The 18,455-nt window shown below is 36.8% G+C and overlaps 1 protein-coding gene across 2 annotated transcripts in view; it reads left to right on the top strand.

Annotated features, from left to right (window-relative positions):
• The window catches only part of LOC116175578 (octopamine receptor beta-2R), a 78,892-nt gene extending 66,821 nt beyond the window's left edge, over positions 1–12,071 (top strand). Inside the window, exons 1-2 of one of the 2 annotated variants that reach the window (XM_031493760.1) lie at positions 4,100–4,532; positions 9,017–12,071. In XM_031493760.1, coding sequence (XP_031349620.1) covers positions 9,150–10,373 — 1,224 coding nt within the window. In that variant the 5' untranslated portion in view covers positions 4,100–4,532; positions 9,017–9,149 and the 3' untranslated portion in view covers positions 10,374–12,071. Of the gene's footprint in view, positions 1–4,099; positions 4,533–9,016 lie in introns of those variants that run through there. The other variant, XM_031493759.1, reaches the window with a different exon arrangement.
• The last annotated feature ends 6,384 nt before the right edge of the window (positions 12,072–18,455 follow it).

Raw genomic sequence — 18,455 nt, 5'->3', positions numbered from 1 at the left:
CTTACCCCATAAGACCTGTACACTGCTTAGGTTTGTGAACTGCTTTTAAAACTACCACTTTTGCGTGGACGTTTAATTATAGCAGGCCTATTTTATTGCCGTCAAAGGCATGCAAAAGTGACAGATTTAACCCTGGTGTCGAGCGAGCCGTAGGCAAATTCGGTACAAACCTAAGCAGAGTAGAGGTTTGACCTACACCATCACACATCTACTGTGCCTTATGTAATATGTATGTCCTTCGACAGAAAAATTCGCCTCGGAATATTTGTTAAGTGAAATTCGCCCTCTAAGATTTTTTCACAAAATATTAACCCCCCAGAACATTAACTTTCGAGAAAATTCAAATTTGAGTAATTTTCGTCGTTAAATTCGTTCACTCCCAGTTCCTAAAAACCTCGTCCTACAGAAATTCGCCTCTAATTGTCAAGAAAATTCGCTCTCAAATAATATTCGCCCCCTTGAGTTAATGTAATGCGGCGTTTTTCTGTTAAATGTTTAAACTGGGTTCGGAAGAGTAGCCTCAGATCGCATTGCCATAGCACCTAATGAAAAAAGGTGACCCCCTCCCTCTACTAGAGATATATACAAGAGGCATCAACGTTGTCGTAGAGAGAATCGTTGAGAAAGCCACCAATGTATCTATAGGCTTAGAAGAGGGTCACGTGTGGTACAATCGGTTACGACTAAAACCATCGAAATGTAACGGTTTTTGTATCCATTACAATACAAGTTTCGCTACCATAAATTTGCGTATGGCAAATACAATGCTGAATATCGCCTCTACTTCACTCATTTCAAAAGTAAAATATCGACATAGGCGTGGACATAGGTCTTTAACCTTACTTTAAAGAGGAGGAGGATATTTAACTAATCTTTATTTTGAGAGGCGAAAATTACCCATGACCTTCATTAACGTATTACAGTCATAATAGAAATTCGCTGTCCACATACAACCCGAACCGATTCACCTATTTAACCAAAAAATTCACATACGATTTGCAACGGCACCTATCTTTTAAGTCCCTAAGTATGCAGGTTCACTCTTCCCTTTCTTTTTTTTAGAATAAAATATCGGCACGTTTAATTGATTTGTCCTCGACCGCGTGCGGTTATAAGTTATGCGACGGTGATGCGTTTCCATTTTTTATTCTTTATAGATGCACTATAATCCCTTTTTTAGTGCTAGTTCCAAAACAAACACGCTTAATTAAGTAACCTAGATGTGTCCGTTCATTTTACTGTAAATGCACGGAACGTGAGTTTTAAATTTCAATTAAAAAAAATGCTCATGCCCGAAAGACCGATGCAACTCTGGCATTGCCCGCGCGAGATTTTTCCGCTGCTCGAACCGAAATGCAAAAACTATTAATCTGAGTCCCACAGGGGATGCGCGAGTAATGCATAACTTAATCAAACCAGATCCGAATGGTGTAGAACAACCCCTACCTATTCTAACTTAATTAACGCTTTTAGTAGGATTGCTTCTAGTAGTTAAGTAAGCCATTTGTTGTTAAGATCCATTTAGATCCATCATAGCCCCCGATATGCATTCTATTTGGGCGGATTCTTAAAAAACCCACGCTCTGGTTCCCACTAATTTGCATTAATACCATTTAAGCGAGTGCCCCGTCATTCTATATCAGCTGTATTTGCAAAAGAAATCCTACTGAGCTAAGATTAGCTGTTTTATTATCTACGGCTCACCGGAGCCGACGATTTCCTAAAGCTATTAAGCACCCTATAGAATTTAAATACGCAGAACAAGAATATTATTTCTCACTACAAGTACACAAATCTATTGCGACTATGACTCAAAACCGAACCTATCAGAAAAAATGTTTGTCGAAATACACACTGCCTGCCCTGGTAAATCTGATCCCAATGGTGTAGAACAACCCCTACCTATTCTTACTTAACGCCTTTTTTAGGATGGCTTCTAGTAGTTAAGTAAGCCATTTGTTGTTAAGATCCATTTAGATTCATCATAGCCCCCGATTGCTAGAGCTAAGATTAGTTCTTTTATTATCTACGACCCACCGGAGCCGACGATATCCTAAAGCTATTAAGCACCCTATAGAATTTAAATACGCAAAACAAGAATATTATTGGTCACTACGAGTACACAAATCTAAATTTACTCATCGTTACGCATTAGCTGTATTTGTCCCTGGAATATATCGGCGCTGATAATTTGCAATTGGGAAGGACCAAATTAAGCTGCGCCACATTTTCTTGTAACAAGTAATCCGAACCTTCCGGCACTAATTTACTTTATACGATACTAACGGACGGAGGCATGTCACCCAAAAGGTCTTCAAGAAATTGAAAATTCCTAGTCTGTAACGATTTCATCATTGCGACTAGTGATTGCGGTCGAGCAAGGCGAACAACCAGTAACGGAGATGGGGCATTATCATAAATCATGCGAAATTTACTTCGATGCCGGTCGGTGGTCAGGGGTAGTGGTAAGCAACCAATAGCGCAATCTACTTTATCTTAGGACTACATTTTTTCTGGAGGTGGGTGTTAACAAAACGGGTCCGCCTGTCACATCATGTCCGCAAGTCAATGAGGAGTCGCCGGTTAAGTTGCATCAACGGTTCAAAATGTGAAGATTAAATCATGTTCCCACTTATAGGATATTTGGACTGACGGATTAGAAGATGAAATATCCCCCAGAAATACGTCCGAACAACAGAGGACTAAATTATCAAATCAAATCTTCCTATACTGTAGCGAGCCCCCCTCTCCCCCCACCCTCAGTTTCCTTGAGTAATCTATAACCTACAGGATCGTGGTGTCAAGTTCGATCGTAAAGTGTTATGCCCCACCAAATACCCCCCAGCAAAGTAAGACAAAGAAGAAATCTTCAGAAAAAGGTTTCCTAATCTTCGGTTCTTGTGTGTAGCTGTCACAGGGAAACTCGAGGCTAGGCTCCCTGATCTAGTTGCCCCATTGTATCTTGTTTTTAGCCTAGAATATAGGTACCTTAGGTATACGTACTTACCGAACAAATGAAAAAGTGGAATACCTATATGCCCTCTAGTGATTTTACTCATTTGACTGCTTCACTCTTTATGAAATCCATAAAACGAACGTTAAAAGCTTTTCTTCCACTCACAATAAGACATTATTGACTTAAGAGCGGTTGCGGTTGTGGTTACTCAGATAAAATCGCACACGAGGTCTCCGGTTTGTAAACATCAATCTAATCCGTCGTGGATGGAGTGGTTGACCGTTTGATTATTTTAACGTTATGGTTTAACTTGTTTGTATCGGCAAAAAATTGTAGAATTTCAGACCCTAATCTCAGATGCCATCATTAATCACTTAATTGCAATAATTTAGCAGGTCTTCTACAAACCTTTCTCATTAAGTTGAAGTTTTTGACATCACCATTATCATATTTATTGTCTGCAGCATGTTTGCGCATAGCGGAGGGCAATTTGATTCGGCCACGTCTTGGTGTCTGAAGCCAAGGATTTCCCGAGCATTTTTAGGGAACAAATATTTTCAATTTGTATAGTTATAGGTATGCATTTAATGATACCTTAAAATAGTGGTGATGATATTCTGCGACTAAAACATGTTTTCCGCTGGACATTCCCATCGTCCTCATCATTTATCGGAATATATAAAGCTAAGTTTGGCAAATCACTTACGGCACCTCAAAAACGTATTCATGGGCCAAAACAAAATAAACACCTCCAACAAAAATAGATAATACTATGCATTTTCCGTACAGTGATGCGGAACAGTTTTTCTTGAACGTTCTGGCGCATTTTCCAACAACAAATTAATCAAAACTAATTCTAGGCAGTTTCGATATTTCCTTCTGATGAACTGTCTCAGCTGATTATTTATTTATAGGTGCAGCTCGACAATTTTTACGCAAGTTTGTTGCCGTTACATTCTAACAAAAATAATATTCAACACTTGGCAAGTGAAATGGAAATCGAGTTACACGAATAAATTATTTGTTGTATCAATCCACATCAAGTGTCCCATTTGTTGGGGGAAGTAGGAGAAATTTTGGCGAAGTTTGTGTCGCGCGATTCAGTTTTGAGCCTCTCCGTGTTTGTGCGTGCGAATTTTCCTGATTTTATTTGCGGAAATTCGTGCGAGGTATGTCGTAATCGCGAAAATGTCGCGTTTATGCATCGGTAAAATTGAAGCGAATTACGTGGTGGTGGGACGGTCTTCCTATGATTTATCTTTAAATCGGCCCTTAGAGACGTTAATTGCGCCAATTATTTAGTGAAATAGACAGAATAATTTCGTTTCCTTTTTAACACTTGCGATTAGAGTGATTGTACTGTTTTTACAAGTTCAATGTAATTGCGGTTTTGCGGTATTAAACAATGCGTGGGTTGGTAGTTGTTAACTACATATGATGTCTAATGGAACTTGTGTTAAATAATTTCAGTGTACCAAGTGCTGTTTGTGTTGTTTGCCGTGTTAATTAACTTAAACTTGATACGGCTCTTCAATTACGTTAAAAGTTGGAAAAATGGCGGGGAGTGTTTTACAAGGTAATTATCTGCTCATCAATTGCATCTTCCGACATACAACCTTCATGCAACATTAGGCCCCGTAACTGCTTAATAACCTCAAGGAGGTAGGCGCCCAATGGAACCTTTTATTACAAATATCTTGTGCCAAAGTACTTATTTTAGTTTGCTTAACGACAAACTATATCAATTTTTACTGACAACTGAGAACATTTTCCAACTTTTCCTTCAAATTTCCATTCTCCTGCATACACGACCGAAGTCCCCAAGGTAACATCTGTTTTGTATTTTCACATTCAGCAGCAGAAATTTGGATAAAAATGTTAACATAACGTTTGTCATTTATTTGTGCAACCTTAAGTATTTTAAAAACGTTCCTTAATATAACTCAAGGCGAATTTTCTAAATTTATTTATCTGATTTGGGAAAGCATTGGGTTACTACTGCCCATATCTTAATCTGAAATAGGTATGTTAATTATTTTTATTTTTAGGCGGTTACTGCAGTAATTTCAATTTTAACAAATGTACACAAAAATACGATTGTACGGACAGTTTCTTGCGTACGAATCAGATCAAGAAAGCGTTGAGAACTGTCTATTTGGGGTTTTTGTAATACCTCTCGAAAAGGTACAAGTGTGTCTTAAAAAAAGATATTTTTGACTTCGGCAATTCGTTCAAGGAAGTTTTCCATCACTTACTTTCATAATTCCAACGTATTGCGCTCCCAGTAATTCGTGCCCGGATAGTTTGCACCGTGGGATTTCGTTTTTGGATAATTTACGCCGGGAGAATTTGCACCCTCATAATTAGCATACGGAGAATTCGCATTAACGTAACTCGCAAAAGGATTTAGAAGCGATTTATGTGTATCTTTGCTTGATTTTTCAACATTGGAAATGTTTATGCTTTCGCGACGTTTTCGTATAGGGGTACAAGGTTATGAGTTTCGTTCAAGCTGCAAAAAGACAACGATGTCGCATCAAGTGACGATTGTACCGTACTCGACCGTGATCGGTAGGTGAAGGAAACGTTGCGAATACTGTCGATATGGTACTTACTTAATAGTGCTCAAATGTTTTGTTAATTCCAATTTAAAATTCTCGCACATCTCCTTTGATAGTATTACGAGCATGTTACGAGTGTTACGACGCTTGATAATATTATATATATATATACAAAACGAACGTTCACGCGAAATAAATGATCATGAAAATTGCGATAATCGCGACTATGAAAGCTAGATTTATTACATATGGTGTTATACGGGTACCATTCCAATGTCTCAGATAGTGCATTGATTGCGAAATTTGTGAATTATTTAAAAGTTTTAGAACCTTCTTCGGAATTACCTTTATACAGTGTGTATCTCGGTGTGTATAATGTACCTATAATTGGCACGGGAATAATTTGCACCAGGATTCTTACTCGGGTAATTCGAACCGGAATAATTTTGAAAGGGTAGTTTTCACCAAGGCATTTTGCTTCTTGGACGTTTCGGACAGTGATCATTTTCTATCTATATCTATAGTTCTGATGTTATTCTGATACAATATACCTAAGTACAACTACAAGCTTAATAAAAGTTTAACGGAAAAGAGACGCAATGGAAGATTGAGAAAGTCATTTCTGCGCCGAAAATTGCGTGGTTAAATTCGATCAATAGATTGAGCTATCTATCAAGTCGCTTCAAATCAAGTAGTAAACCGTAAACAATAATAATACTTCGTAACGGAGGTAATAAATCGACAGAAAGTTACTTGGTACATCATTTTTCAACAAATAGCAGTTCTTGGCATATTCAATTTTATTTATAATGTCCTAAGTTATCGATTTTTTTTAATTACTGAAATTCAATTCAAGAATATAATATTACGTTAATACCGTTTTAAAAGAATAATTACTAAACGTGAAAAGCATGTGGTCAAAACTGCAATTGCCATTATTGCTTTGGCTCCACGTTGCGCCGCACGTCAGGCACCAAATAAATAATGCTGTGTGCAATAGTCTACCAAGAAAAGTCTAATTAATATTTAACCAAATTAATAATTTGGAAAACTCGTGGCCTCGATCAACTTCAGAAAATTCCAAAGAATTTACTTTGCAAATTTTCCACCTGATATAAATCTTGGATACGAAAAGAAAAATCTGACACGAACAATCTATCCGGTTGGCACAATGGGTTCGAATGATCGATTGACAATGACAAAAATTTATTCCAAAACACATGAAATGAGAAGTATACAAAGCGTTTAAATTTAATTCTTTATTGTATTGACGTTTGTAGTTCGGTTCTGACGAATTAAATAAACGTAAACGAAATTTGCCTTGAAAAAGAGGAATTGTTGACTAATTTGGTAGTTTATTCTTAACGTGTTCCTGACGGAAAATCTCCATGTATTGTTATTAATTGCCTGAACACTACATTTAATTCCTCCAGTTCTTCTCATTTTGCAAATGGTAATTGTGTGAAAAAGAAGAAATTAATTCTTATTTAAACATATACAGGGTGATTCCTATAGTACCTGCCACCGTTTGGGAGCGTATAGGGCGTGCCTAGGGGAGTATTTTGATATAGGACACTTGGGGTCGGAAATCTAAAATAAGGGCGCCAGAACCAAATTTATCTTCTGGAATTTCACGCCTGTATATAGGCAACCCAACCGACCGACGTTTCGCGCGGAGCGATGCAGAGCGAGTTAGCGCGAGGAAGCGACATGGGAGGGAAGGAGGGAAAACGACAGTCAAAAGCAATAACGTTTACAAGTGTTCAACGTGGCCACCGTTGTTCTCAATGCACTTCCTACATCTAGCCAACTATTATTATACTATTGCCATAGTGTTTATTCACTTGATACGCGTCGTTGCAGACGGGATTTCGTGGGTTTAAACAAAATTCTGATCAAGTGTCAGCCACACATCGCCGCCTGAGATCGCTCCGTGTGCACCGCCGGCCGGTTGGGTTGCCTACCTACAGGCGCGAAATTCCAGAAGGTAAATTTGGCTCTGGCGCCCTTATTTTAGATTTCCGACCCCAAGTGTCCTATATCAAAATACTCCCCTACGCACCACCTACACGCTCCCAAACGGTGGCAGGTACTATAGGAATCACCCTGTATAGACGATTTGTGCGTTTACCTAAATGTCATTTTGAATTGAACCCTGTGTAACTAACAACAATGGCCAACCCGATTATAAATTACGATAAAAAGTCCATAATAATCAATAAAAAACTAGAGGCATTTAATTTCAAACGGTTTAAAAATACGCGGGTATCGTTTTCCCGTGGTGAAAGCTGGCGCTGGTTTTCTTAGAGGAAAGGGAAATTCTCCTTTGGTATTGAAACTTGCCTTGTGGTTTTTTGGTCAAAATAATTCGTAATTATTTCACGCCAGCGCAGCGCCTGGTTTAGGTATGAATAATATTATAAGTATCCTAGTTAAATTGTCACCAATTTTAGTTTTGTAACTCGTGTGCCAAATAAAGCCGACTGTTCCTGCCGTCTTCATTCCAAAAACCCAACCCACCAAGCTACCCGTGCAAAGATCATATTATGCACAATTAAAACAGTTAACTTTTCTCAAAAATTACCAGATTTAAAACCTATGTTATATCAAAGACTATTCAGGAGGTTGTCTTTGGTTATATTATAGTCACTTCTAAAATGTAAAATATGCAGTAGATAAATTATGTTTTTGAAATTCCGACTTCAGCTCGAAAATTCGGTCTGAAATGTTGATTTATTCCATCATTTATTACTTAAATCTTAAATTCCATCTTAAACTAATAACAAAAAGGTTCCAAAAGCAAGTTGGAACTTTCGGAATGTAAAAAAAAGACGATAGTTCACATACTTCCCCATAAGAACAATTTTTTTAATTTTACTGCCGTTCCAATTAGTTAATTATTTCATAATGAGGGTCATTACTTTTGCAAATTTTGTTTTCCGTCGAGCTTCCTGTTTGTTCAAATACATCGAAAAATTTTGTGTACAAACGAAAAGTTTGATGTTTAATTTGTAAATTGGTTTCAAAGCATTCGTGTTTAAATCGCCGAAATATATGAGGCATTACATCAGTACGTCTTCTTTTATACTCGCATTGAACTTTGTGTTCAGCTAAATAAAAGGATTCTCTTTGCTGCGCAAAGGACTTTGTTCTTTCCCAACGACGCGGCGGCGGCATCGCATTATTTAGCTTTGGTTATATGGAGAGGTTTCAGTTACTACTTGAAAGCTACTACAAAACAAATTGGATTCGTTAAAATCCGTCGAAGTTAAGTAGCAAGAATGCAACATCAGCTCGCTCAGAAAATTACCCTTTCGAACAGAGCTCGAGGAAGTAGCGAAAGAACGCCGATTTATTATGCAAAACATTAATTTCCGTATTAAAAATTAATGCGGTTTTAGTGCAATCTGTAGATATTTTTCGACACGTTCATGCAAATGTAGGCGTAGTACTAACGATAGCGTTATCTGACGAATTTTAACGCACTTCCTTGTTTCAGATCGTGACTAAAGCCCGGAAGATCCCAACGGCAGTGGAAGCGCAAAAATGAAATTTACACCAATTCATCTAATCGGCCTTAAAGCGAACGCCCGGATTACCTAATTAAATAAACGTCAAAGTGATTAACGACAATGTATGATAACATCACCACAACTCCCGCTACGAATTCGACAACTGACGAACAATGGCACAACGTGGTAACAAAGGTGACCATCTCCACAATAATGATTTTTATTATTGTGGCAGCCATACTCGGCAATCTTCTGGTTATCGTATCGGTAATGAGGAACCGCAAGTTGAGAATTATAACGAACTATTTCGTAGTTTCTTTAGCTTTGGCCGATATGCTAGTAGCGATGGTGGCCATGACTTTTAATTATAGTGTGCAGATATCAGGAAAGTGGCTTTTTGGGCGATTTATGTGTGACTTTTGGAATTCGATGGATGTCTACTTTTCGACGGTTTCCATACTACATCTATCGTGTATTAGTGTCGACCGGTACTTTGCAATAGTGAAACCGTTAAAGTACCTCATGTACATGACCAAGAAGGTCGTGGCAATAATGTTGGTGGTTATATGGACGGGTCCCGTTGTACTCTTACTACCTATTTACATGGGTTGGTATACCACAAAAGAACATTTGGAGGAGATGGAGAAAAACAGAGAACTTCAGGAATGCTCTTGGATTGCAAACAAGCCATATGGCATTATAAGTAGCTCTGTTTCGTTTTGGATTCCATGTGCGATAATGATCTGCATGTACTTAGCTATATTTAGGGAGGCCAATCGACAGGAAAAGGCCCTTTTTACTAGACAAGGTAACGCCATGTTGCTGCATCAAAACAACACCAACGGAGATATGCTCTCTAATTCCGGCGGATCATCGAAGAATCTGACTATGCACGAGGTAAACCAGGGCTTACATCACACGCCAACTAAGGATCGCAATATAATGAAAATGAAACGTGAGCACAAAGCTGCTAGGACTTTGGGTATAATTATGGGTGTTTTCATTTTGTGTTGGCTTCCATTTTTCGTATGGTACGTTACCACGACGTTATGCAAGAGCTGCTACAATCCAGAGGTATTGGTAACGACAGTATTTTGGATTGGTTATTTTAATTCCACTTTGAATCCCGTCATTTACGCCTACTTTAATAAGGAGTTCAGAGAGGCATTCAAGAACACGCTTGAGTGCATATTTTGTAGCTGTCGGCGACGCTCTTCCGATTTAGATGGTTTAGATGTAAGAAGACCTTCGATACGGTACGATGACAGGACAAGGAGCGTTTACTCCGAGACTTACCTAAAAAATATCGACAGGCGTAGCTCCGAGTACGGGTCAAGTCTCTGAGTAAACGTACCTAGTAGTGGACTAACGACTACTAGTTTTTAAGTCCACTACTAGCCTTGTTCTTTTCGTTAATGGTGCTAATCTCTAGGGGTTACGTTAATAATTGAGTTCATTGTATGAGCGAAAGTGTAGCGTGATGTGATTTAAAGTGATATAATTTTTATATTAGACTTAGGTAGAGCCTATAGCTTAAAGTTTGCAATTTTTTACGTGTATATAATCACTTATAACGCACCTAAAGCAAAACATTTTTATGTTTATACTATTAATTAGAGTACTTTCTGGCGTAATCGTACCAGATTAATAGAAAACAGCGAAAGATACCTAATAAGTATAAAATTGCTGCCTAAAGCAACCGAAATTATTTAGGGGATTAAACTTTCGGAGCGTAGAGAACTTATTGAGAATTTATTGAATGTCATAATTTTACAGCAGAGGCAGATTAAGACGATTAAAAACCAAGTAATTTATTTCTGGACCGTCTTCTATATTCGAAATTCGTGCTGATTCAATTAAATTTTCTACCTTCTTCGCTAATTGTAATATACCTATACCCCCGAAGTAATTTGAATATTTTTTTAATGAATCTTCGGCTTTTTCCTTTCAAAGAACTTGGTTGACAGAAATTGATATTATTGTGATGTTAAGTTTTATTATTCTAGTCATCTTAGAATTTAGAATCCCTAAATTGTATTATTAATTTATTTTAATAAGAATGAGACAGATCAATACTTTTATTACATGACACCTCATGACACTTTTAACGTAGTGTAAAGCCCCTAGTAGTACTAGTGTCCAGTATTGGAGGAACGCTGTGCAATGCTAGCCAAAGTTTGCAAAGAAGACGGCTTTTTTATATTTCAGGGTCGCATTTATAGGAACCAGGGAGTGCCTGTTTCCTCTAAATACAGGAATACAGGAAAATGACACACTGGGTAGAGTGTGACTGGAGTCTTCCTTTACTAAGTTTTCCCGATAATCACGAGTCTACTTTTGCAGAAAATTATGCCAAAGTTTTAAGCAATAATTAGTTTAATTAATATCCTGTGATAGCAGTTTGTAGATGTATACCCTGCTGAAAAATTCTGTCATTCGATTATTGCGTTACTGTAGAAGGACGAATTTGACTTTAGTTGTGTTTCTTTCAGTAGTGATGTTTGGTTCAATCTAGTACAAGTGTATTGTAGCAAAAGCGATCTTTTTGAATTTAAAGTGAAGCCTACTTAACATGTAGTCGAGAAATCTTGAATAAACGAATATATCCAAATAACGTTGCTGTAACTCGATGTTCGATGTTTTCAAGTCCTAATGTACTTACTCTCTACTGTAAAAAAATTTAATTGATATAGTTCTTACAAAATTCCATAAAAGTATAGTAGCGATATACAATCATTACTTAGCAAAATGTGCAATTAAGAAAAATGTGAATTTAGATATTGGGACGTAAAATAATCATCTATTTTACAAACTTTTTTGTGTACTTTTGACCAATGAATTTTGTAAAGCATTTCTTATAAGTGGGATCATAATATTATTAAACAAAACAATACAGGACTAATACATCGAAATAGCATAACCTGACGATTACTTTGCGCATTTAAACCAATCACACCATACGAAGGAGATTTTTTCATGTATACGTCTTCCTTTCAATGTCCAAGTGTTCGATAATTATTCAGAAAGTCAAAATCGCGTAGACGCAGATCTATACATTGATGTTTATAAATGTTTTATGTGAGAAGACGTGTTAGGTTACAACACTGTTACTTAGCAAAACACAATGAACTGAAAGTTTTTTTTTATATAAGCTTAAGTAATTCTTTATTTTTATTTTTGTATCATGTTAAGAACCACTTATTGGTTTATAGACTGTATACACTAGCATCGCTTACAATTGATTACTTTATACTGCGTTTGAAATTATCTACGTAAATCCATTAAACTCAACGTAATATTCTACGGTAAATTCCATTTAGTACTTACGTCGATATTTTCAAAGCATTAGAAGTAGGCAAAGAATATCTACCGCGATGTAGTTTAGGTCATTCATTCAAATTTTTGTAACATTACTGCTTTTGTTAGTGTAAATACTACGTAATTGATCACATACGTTGCTAATATTTATTATTATCATTAAACAACATTTTATAAGCGATAATAAATTACTTATACGTGTACATTGTAAGAAATAAGCTTTGTTTTTGTATATTATTGTAATTTACTGACAATTTGTTTTCTTTTTGAAAAAAGGAAAGAACTAATTAAACAGTATGATTTACTTTTAAATGTTTCATTTTCTTTTCGTCTAACTTCTGATTTAAATTAAGGAGGGCGAAGGAGCTACATTTTAGTCAATATAAAGGATTTTACGGTTCCGGGGTTAAATAAAACCCGTAAAGGCTAAATTGCTACAGTTATGGCGGATCCTTCGAAAACTCAATTCTATTAATAAAATGACAATAAAATCTTATTTGCTTCCGGGTGGCGAGACCGAATCAATATGATTTTTCATTAAATTGCGATAAAACGTTATGAAAGGAGATTGAGTGGGCCCTTATTCATAAGCGACTAACTCTTACGGATTTCGGCTTACGATAACTGCTCATTTGATAAAAGAACAGGGCACTATTTTAAAAAGGATTGAAGTAAATTACTTTGTCAGCCAAAATCGGTAGATTGCACTTTCGCTTTAGAATGACTTAATTTCAAGGGCCAACTTTGCATAATTATTTAGTCCAGTCACTTGCAGAACATCAGAACAAATTGAATGTAAACATATGTTTAAAACTAGCACTCCGTTGCCACCCCCCCCCCCCCATTTCGTGCCGTTGGTGACGGTTTTTTGCGCATCCAAAATTAGTGGAAATCAAGGTGATTCACATCCGAGAAGTGTATTTCAAAGCTTCTTCCATACGTCCGACGCCTCAATTTGTTTAATATAAAATACGGTTGAGGAAGAGAGATGTCTTTTCACTATTTCAAAAAATGCACTGTAGAAAATCGAAAATTGTCGAAAAAAAATTGTTGGCGGTCAATAGTGATCTACATTTTAAAACTGAAGGAACGCCAAGTAATGAATGGCTCGAAAAATGCACGACCCTAATAATCACTAAGTGTGCCTGTATTTCACTTCGTGGCTGGAGGATGGGCGAACCTAGTGCTTTCAAGTTTTTGAAACATCCCGTATGTATATATCTATGTATCGCATGGGTGGCACTCCTTAGGTCACATCAACAGCGGTATGTGTGACCTAATGACAGGCGTAGAACCGGGACCGCCAGCTTTAAGTGCCCTCCGAAGCATGGTAGTCAGGTGCTGTTCTGTACTACCAAAAACTGGCACGTTGTGGGATTCGAACTCACGGCCTGTGAGGTTCGAGTTCGAGTCTTAAACCGTTACGCCAAACTGACTATTAATATCCCCTGATTTTCGTCAATATGCAAGAACCCCAATATCTGACTTCCGATATCGCCACAGTTTTCTCTATCTCCTTTCGTTTTTCCGTAACGGACTTCCATAGTCAGACGAAAAACGCGGTATTTAACGTTGCCTCCCCAAATGAACTTATCTACAAAAAAAGTTGACAGAAACGGTCCCTGCGGCCTGAACATCATGGAAGTGGTCTCAGTAACAGATAAAAATTGCAGTTTTCAAGTTTCAACTTCTATCCCTAACCCTCAAATCTTGGTAAGATTGAAATTGGTATAAACAAGGTTACAATTTCAAACTGAATAACTAGAAAAATCAAACTTATCAAGTGTTCCAGTACTGTACCTCAAGTTTTTAAAACTTCACGACTGAAACTTGAAGAAAAAACTAAAATTTTCAAATGTAAAATAGCTAAAAGCTAACAAAAGTAACATAGGGCAGTTACGCAGAGATCAGTTAAATCCTTACGGCGTGTTCTCGTTGTGGCTTTATTTTTTTATCCATTGGGTGCATCCTTTCTGTGCGAAATGTCCTACTGAGAGACCAACTCCAAGCGTTTTCATACAAATAATATAATAAAGACGTTTATTCCCTGGATTTTGGATTATAAGGACACTTAAATTAAAAAGCGGACACCGTGTGATACTTTGGTTTAAATGGCATGTTAAAATGATATTCTAATAGGTTTCTTTGGAACAGTAAGAGTGGTAACAGTGATCGCTTTAACTGCAAGCGAGTAGATAAAGTTAATCAAATGATTGTGCATTGTAGGAAATCTGCCATTCGTGTCAAAATGGGACGTGGAACACGAAATAAAATGAAGAACAGAAAACAATATTTTTTTCCTGGAAACGACGTGAGAACTTAAGCTTGCTATTTTTGTCTAAATTAAATTCTGAATTTTCAGAAGCTTTATAATGATTTATATGGTTTATGCCTTAATGTTTAATGACATTAAATGTGAACTTCGTCTTTTTCAGGTCGTACGGTAATCTGATTTCTTACCCTTAAACAATAATTTTGTTCACGAACAGCTTCTTTAGTCTTGTTTGTGATCAGACACTAGCTCATTTGTCATCGGTTCTATTTTATCCCTTGCACTATTGTATCAGATTTTTAAATAATATAATAATAGATAATAATGAAGCGCACGTGAATGTTATCTATACTCACTTTCAGAAAGCTTTGGGTACTAATCATATTATCGAATAGATATTTTGAATTTAGTTGAGCAACAAAGTCGTTGTAGAAAAAAATTTTGTTATCGAGGATATCATTCAAGTAACAAATACAAACTTTATGAAAATAGGCCAAATCTGTTTGTGCATTTTAAACTAAAGTTGAGCTTTTGCACTGGAAATTTAACTGCCACATTTGCATCATACCTGATACCGTTTGTTGAGAACGGTCAGCTTATGGTGTCCGGAATGTTTGGGGGCGTTTTTATACAAAAAGAAACTAATGTTGAAGAGGTTAAAGAAATTATTTGTGTATTTCCCAACAGTATTACTGCCTACGCTTTACCGCCGACTGTAAGGTAATTTTATTGCCCGTATAACAGACTTACAAGTGCCACTATCTACCACTCTCATTGTTCTATAATTTATAGATTTTAAATAACAATTTAATCTAAAATCAATTCGGTTTAGTGCTTGAAGGAGAAAAGTAATTCCGAACTTTGCAAGATTAAGGTCATCCCAAGTCCAAATATTATAATCAAACTTTCGCCGGAGCAGAATTCAAGTTATAACATTACGCTTCCAATTCATTTTCGTTCCCACAATAGAACAAAAACGTAATTTCCATTGCATGGAAGAATCCCAAACAGCTATATTTTCAAAAGTTATCAAACTCCAACGTAACTTTATTGTCTAACCATAAAATTCGGTTCTCTTGCTTTTAAACCAGCGCATAATCCATTGAGAGGGGAATAATGAAGAGAATTTGTACAAGTATATAGAGGTGGGGTGAGAAAGGATTGAAAAAAAAACCAAATGCTGGCCAAAATTACGAGTATATCCAGCAGGTAGGTGTTTCTTTTCACCATTCATTTCGGGGTTTTCGAGATTAAATAATTCACGTAGTACTCGTTAGATGTTCGACTTATCAATGCTGCCTCTTGCAGATTATATGTATACAAAAAAACCAATTTAATTTCGTAACTTTTTTCGGATTTCCTTTATAATACCTTTCCTTAGATACTTTATGAAAGATTGTGCGACCCACATTTAATGCTCTGGTTGTAAATTCACTTGATTTTTAGCCAGTCTGTTCATTCACGACTTTTGGATTGACATGCCAATTGACTTGTATGTGACAGACATCTTGTTTTCTTATAATCTGTGCCGGCTCCATGCAAATACAGCTTTGAATAAACAAACAAATTTCATTCGAAGCCTGCTACAATTCACGTTTGCCGAATGTAAAATTTAATGACCGAAATCCTATTAAAAATATAATTGAAGTACTTTAATTAGAAACGGATGTCACATTGTTTACACGGCAACCGTAGATGATTAAATTCCGCATTACGTATTTAGACAGTGAAGGGGTCAACCCCAAATCTATACTACGCCGTGAAGTTTAGGTACTAGTTTTGTTAAGCCTAATGTACCTAGCTTCTCGTCTAAGCTTTTGAAAGGTGGTTTTTAGGTGGAAATTCCAGAATTGTAGATGGATAATTTCAAATTTATGTCCCTGGTATAGTAGATCGACTTTATCTTTGTACAAAAACTAATTTCATTGTAGTGATTTTTGTCTTTGGTGCCACGGTACCAAGAAACGACATTTTTTCAGATATAAACCGCATCACTTTAACTTCTAATTATTTTTCGGGAGAAAAGCATCCCATATAATACGAATTGTCCATGTTACATCTTGTTCCATTTTACGTACGTACGTCCATGGGACAAATATGTGCGTCTGATGTACGTACAGTCATGATCACAAACCATAACTCTATAACGTAACAAAGTACGTACATGGGACGCAGGTAATTTCGGTCAACTGATAATTTTTCATGTGATCATAACATGCGCACGCACTTTTCTCTTTCAAGTCCCAAGACCGGCTTTCCTTACTTTAGTTTTCTAATTTCTGGAGCTGGACGGTACGCGTGATCATTAGTATAAAAGTGGTAATAATATAACATTTTGTGCACTAAACATCAATTTGAAGGCAAGTACAACGATCTCGTTGTATTTTATCCTTTATTTATTATGTGATATCATTGAAGTTCATTATTTTGAAGATACAAGTATATACATAAATTGTGCTTTGTGGTAGCCGGTGACCATTTCATCGCAATCGTTTGAATTTGAAATTCAATTCATTTTACAATGTAATGGAGAAATTCAGAAAGCAAAGGCATATCCACCCGCGCACGGTGATTATTTATTACGTATACAGTCATGCTGTTGTTCAATAGAAATTTGACTGAACCGCACGGCTACTTCCCAAATAACACAAGTACGTAAATTGCAAATACATAGTACGTACAGCCCTGGATTTACGGACATGCACTTCACGTAAACTTACGGTTCGTGTACGCACATTTCACGTACATGGTATGTTATTTTTGCACCACTTACTAGGTTCGTACTTTGCCGTGCATACTATGTAGGGCAGAGTACGTACCTAGCATGTACAAAGCAGTGCAAACTGTAAGTGTACGTGGTATGTAAGTGCGTAAATCCAGCATTGTACGTACTATGTATTTGCAATGTGCGTACATGTGTTTTTTGAGATATTACTAGAAGTTTGCCTGGAGTCTTAAATCCATTTTCCCAAAACTGGTTGTTCTGAAAAGGATTTTGTATGAAAACTTCATAGTCTAATCTAGTCTACTCTGTCTAGCCTAGTCTAGTCTAATCTAGTCTAATAAAGAAATCAGAATGGGGTGGTCTTTAATTCTCGGTTGTTCCTGCAGTTTTCCTAATCCTTAAGGTGAAACCGGAGTAGTATAGGACAACTTAAGACCTTCTGCAGAAGTACCTAAAAAAGCAATATGCGGGCGACCCTATAAAATTGAGCGCATGCCTGTTGTGGGTTCAGAACCCGAGAGGGCTAATAATTAAATAAATAAATTAATTAATTAATTAATTTTTACTTGGCATTCACCACAAGGTTAACATTACCCGGGGTGGTACAAAAAGTCCACTGCAGGGCCCAGTGTATCTTTGGAGCGGTCACTTTCCACATTGTTTAAAGGGAGAGGCATTTTTCCTAGGAGAGAAAGGATCAATTATTGTAACCTGAACGTCAGTTACTGTGTGTTGCTGTGAATACTTTGTATTGTAGCACAGGGTTTTTGGTCATTTTGTTTCAGTAAATGGGAATTTTATCTGCATTTAATTTCAGTGTTACCGTTCCTTTGGTTGGACTGAAATTTTGTTTAGCATTGAGAAGGAGTTGTATACGTCCACCGGAGTAGATACCAATAGTTTATTATGTGGTTAAGGTAAAATATCTCGATATGTACTTATTAGAGTTCCGTCGAACCAGAACATGAAAATGAATTTTAGATCTTAGAAGGAAATAAGAGGCCAAACATCCGCAAGGTAAGAGGTATAAAAAAACATTTTTATTACTGCGCTAGCCGTTGGCAAATGAAAAAATTGAATGGTATATTGGGACTTTCGGCAGTGCCGTAGA

This window comes from Photinus pyralis, unplaced genomic scaffold (assembly GCF_008802855.1).
Source record: "Photinus pyralis isolate 1611_PpyrPB1 unplaced genomic scaffold, Ppyr1.3 Ppyr1.4_LG7, whole genome shotgun sequence".
Lineage (NCBI taxonomy): Eukaryota > Metazoa > Arthropoda > Insecta > Coleoptera > Lampyridae > Photinus > Photinus pyralis.
Note: the sequence above shows the minus strand (reverse complement) of the source record. Positions and strands in the feature narration are given on the sequence as shown.